Source organism: Wasmannia auropunctata, unplaced genomic scaffold (genome assembly GCF_000956235.1).
Source record: "Wasmannia auropunctata unplaced genomic scaffold, wasmannia.A_1.0 LD336074.1, whole genome shotgun sequence".
Lineage (NCBI taxonomy): Eukaryota > Metazoa > Arthropoda > Insecta > Hymenoptera > Formicidae > Wasmannia > Wasmannia auropunctata.
In genome coordinates this window covers 4,300,935-4,303,563 of record NW_012026816.1, presented here as the reverse complement: position 1 = coordinate 4,303,563, position 2,629 = coordinate 4,300,935, and the positions used below count along the sequence as shown (strand labels likewise).

General features: G+C 58.9%; 1 protein-coding gene across 1 annotated transcript; it reads left to right on the top strand.

Annotated features, from left to right (window-relative positions):
* Positions 1 to 762: 762 nt before the first annotated feature.
* Positions 763 to 1,680, top strand: LOC105449782. Its single transcript, XM_011689165.1, has one exon. It carries the CDS (start codon positions 763 to 765, stop codon positions 1,678 to 1,680), a length of 918 nt encoding a protein of 305 aa, XP_011687467.1.
* The last annotated feature ends 949 nt before the right edge of the window (positions 1,681 to 2,629 follow it).

Below are 2,629 nucleotides of genomic sequence, written 5' to 3'. Positions count from 1 at the left end.
AGTTTGTCAATCGAACGCTGCGGGATTTCGCGGGGAGCACGGTATTACCCATACAACGGTACCGCCGTATCACCCACAAGCGAATCCCGTAGAGCGGGTCAATCGAGTTCTAAAAACGATGATCATTTCATACCTGGATCGAGACCATAGGGAATGGGACGTACATTTGAATGATTTCCGCTTCGCGTACAACACCGCCCACCATTTGTCTATCGGCACGTCACCCGTTCCTAAACTTGGGTCGTGAGTTGGAGCCCACTCAGTCTTTGCGCCGCCGCTGTCAGAACGTTACCGAGGTAGAGCCGCGCGAACCGGAAGAATGGTCGGACCGAATGAGAGCCATACAGTCGTTATACGCGTGGGTTAGAGAGAATTTAGAGCAGGCTTACCAGAAACAGTCAGCGTACTATAATCTAAGAAAGAGAGATAAAACTTTTCAAGTAGGAGAGTTGATCTTGAAGCGGCAGCACACATTATCGTCAGCAGCACAAAATATTGCTGCCAAACTATCGCCGAAGTTTCAGGGTCCCTATCGAATTGCGAGAGTTGTTTCGCCCGTGGTGTACGAGCTCGCTAGATCACACGCCCGTGGGTAGGATACATGTTAAAGACCTGAAGTTGTATCGTCTTCCTGAGTGAATGTCGTTCCTTTTCCTATCCCCGCAGGGTGCCGAGAGAGAGAGAAAGAGAAAGCTAGAGAAGGAGAGAGTGACGGAGCGGGAGAGAGTAGAGAGCAAGAGACGAGAGACGGCTGCCGGAGGGATGGCGAACTGGAGCTTCGGAGATCTCTACGACCATCTGCGTCGGTTCGTGAGCCGCCAGTTCCCGGGATTTTGGGCGGAACTCCACGAGAGGCTGGAGGATGAGTGGCGGCAGCAATTCACCACGGTGGGAGCCGTCGTGCGAGATTGGCCGGAAAGCCAGGAGGCCGCGGTCCAGACCACCGAGGCCGGAGAGTCGTGGGAGCGGCCGACGACCCGGAGCATCGGGACCCAGACGGAGAGTGAGGAGCGTCGCACCGTCGGGAACCAGGCGAGCGGACCTCTGACCCGAGAGGACGGCTCCCAGACGGACGCCGAAATGGAGGAGCTAGGCGGCGTATGGGTCTGGGTATGGGCCCCCCGTAGGGGATGGGCTGCCGGCCTACCCCGGAGGGACTTCACCGTCACAATGCCGTCCTCCAACTGGAGACAGTGGGGAGCCGCGGAGCAGGAACCCGAACGAGAGGCCGAACCGGAGAGGGCTTCTCTGACGGACGGTCGCGAAGGGATGCCGGAACCGAGCTGCCGCCCCGAATCGCCACCGGGGGGAGACCGCTCCGACGAGCAGCCGAGGGGACGACGGGAGGAGGAACCGTCGGAGGAGCGCCGTGGGGAGGCGCCACCCGAAGAGAACCGCGAGGAGTTGCCAACGAGGGGAGAGGTGAACCCGCGCGAAGAGGCCCAGCGAGGTGAAATCCCGGGCCCGCGGAAAGGAGGCCCCTACACTCGCCGGGGCTGTTGGAATTGCGGCTCAGGGGCGCACCGATACTCCCAGTGCTCCTCTCCCCGCGATCAGCCATTTTGCTACGGCTGCGGGGAGAGTGGGTACACGATGAAGGAGTGCCCGGGCTGCCGTCAGTGGTGGGACGACCTGGGGCCGTACCACCCCGAACACGGACACGATCGTCGCAGGAAGTAGGAGGCGCCGGCTGCCGAAGACGCCGCTCGAGAGGACCCCCTAGAGGTCCCGAGTGTAGGCTAAAATAAAGACGTCTTGTACAGCCCAAGAAACTTGTCAGCTTTCAACACGAAGTCTCTTCCTCTCCTCCCGACTCCCAGATGCATGTCTCCGGCCCTTGCGTTAGCGACGCGTAGAAACTTAAGCGGGGATGTAGGGGAGGGACTGACGCAATTGTCGCGATAAGAGAAATACCCGTGTGGCATAGGCGTATAGTTAGGGAATTCCGCTGCTAGCCCGGTGACGGCTGCGCCTCCGGTAAGGGGGGGGAGGCAGGCGAGCTGGTCCGAAAGTGAGCCCACAGAAAATTTTTTTTTCTTTTTCTTTTCCTTGCGAGCATGCGCGGACACAGGTTCGGCTCTGGAAGCGAGGTGAACCCGCGAAAGCGAGTCGCATCCTTCAGGCCACTGTGGGGCGCAAACTTTAGAGTTTAGTTTTGAGAGTCTTGCTCCCAAGTTTGTATGACCGGACGCGGTCGTCGGAACGGGAACGATTAGCTCACGGAAGGACAGCTCGCCTGTGTCGCAGTCGGCCGGTCGAGTGGTAGCGAAGGAAACTGGTGGCTGACGGCGTTCGTCGCAAGCAAGACCGCTTCGGTCCTCTCCAGGGAAGGGGGAGTTGTGACGTGACGTTTTCTGATCGTCCGTCACAAGGGTCGCAACACCCGACCGAGGAAGCGCGGTTTCGGATCCTGCGTCCTCCCCGATTTAGGGAGGCGAGCGTATCCGCGCGCATTGCGTTTTCAATCTTATTACCGCGCGCTTTATGTAACCCTTTCTTTCCTCGTGAGCGTAACTGTAGGAATAAATCGGCGACATAAGGAAATCGTCTACATCAAGCGGCGGGAGGGAGAGAGACATCGGCCTCGGAACGTCTGGCTCATCGCGGGAGAAACGGAGCACGCAGGTCA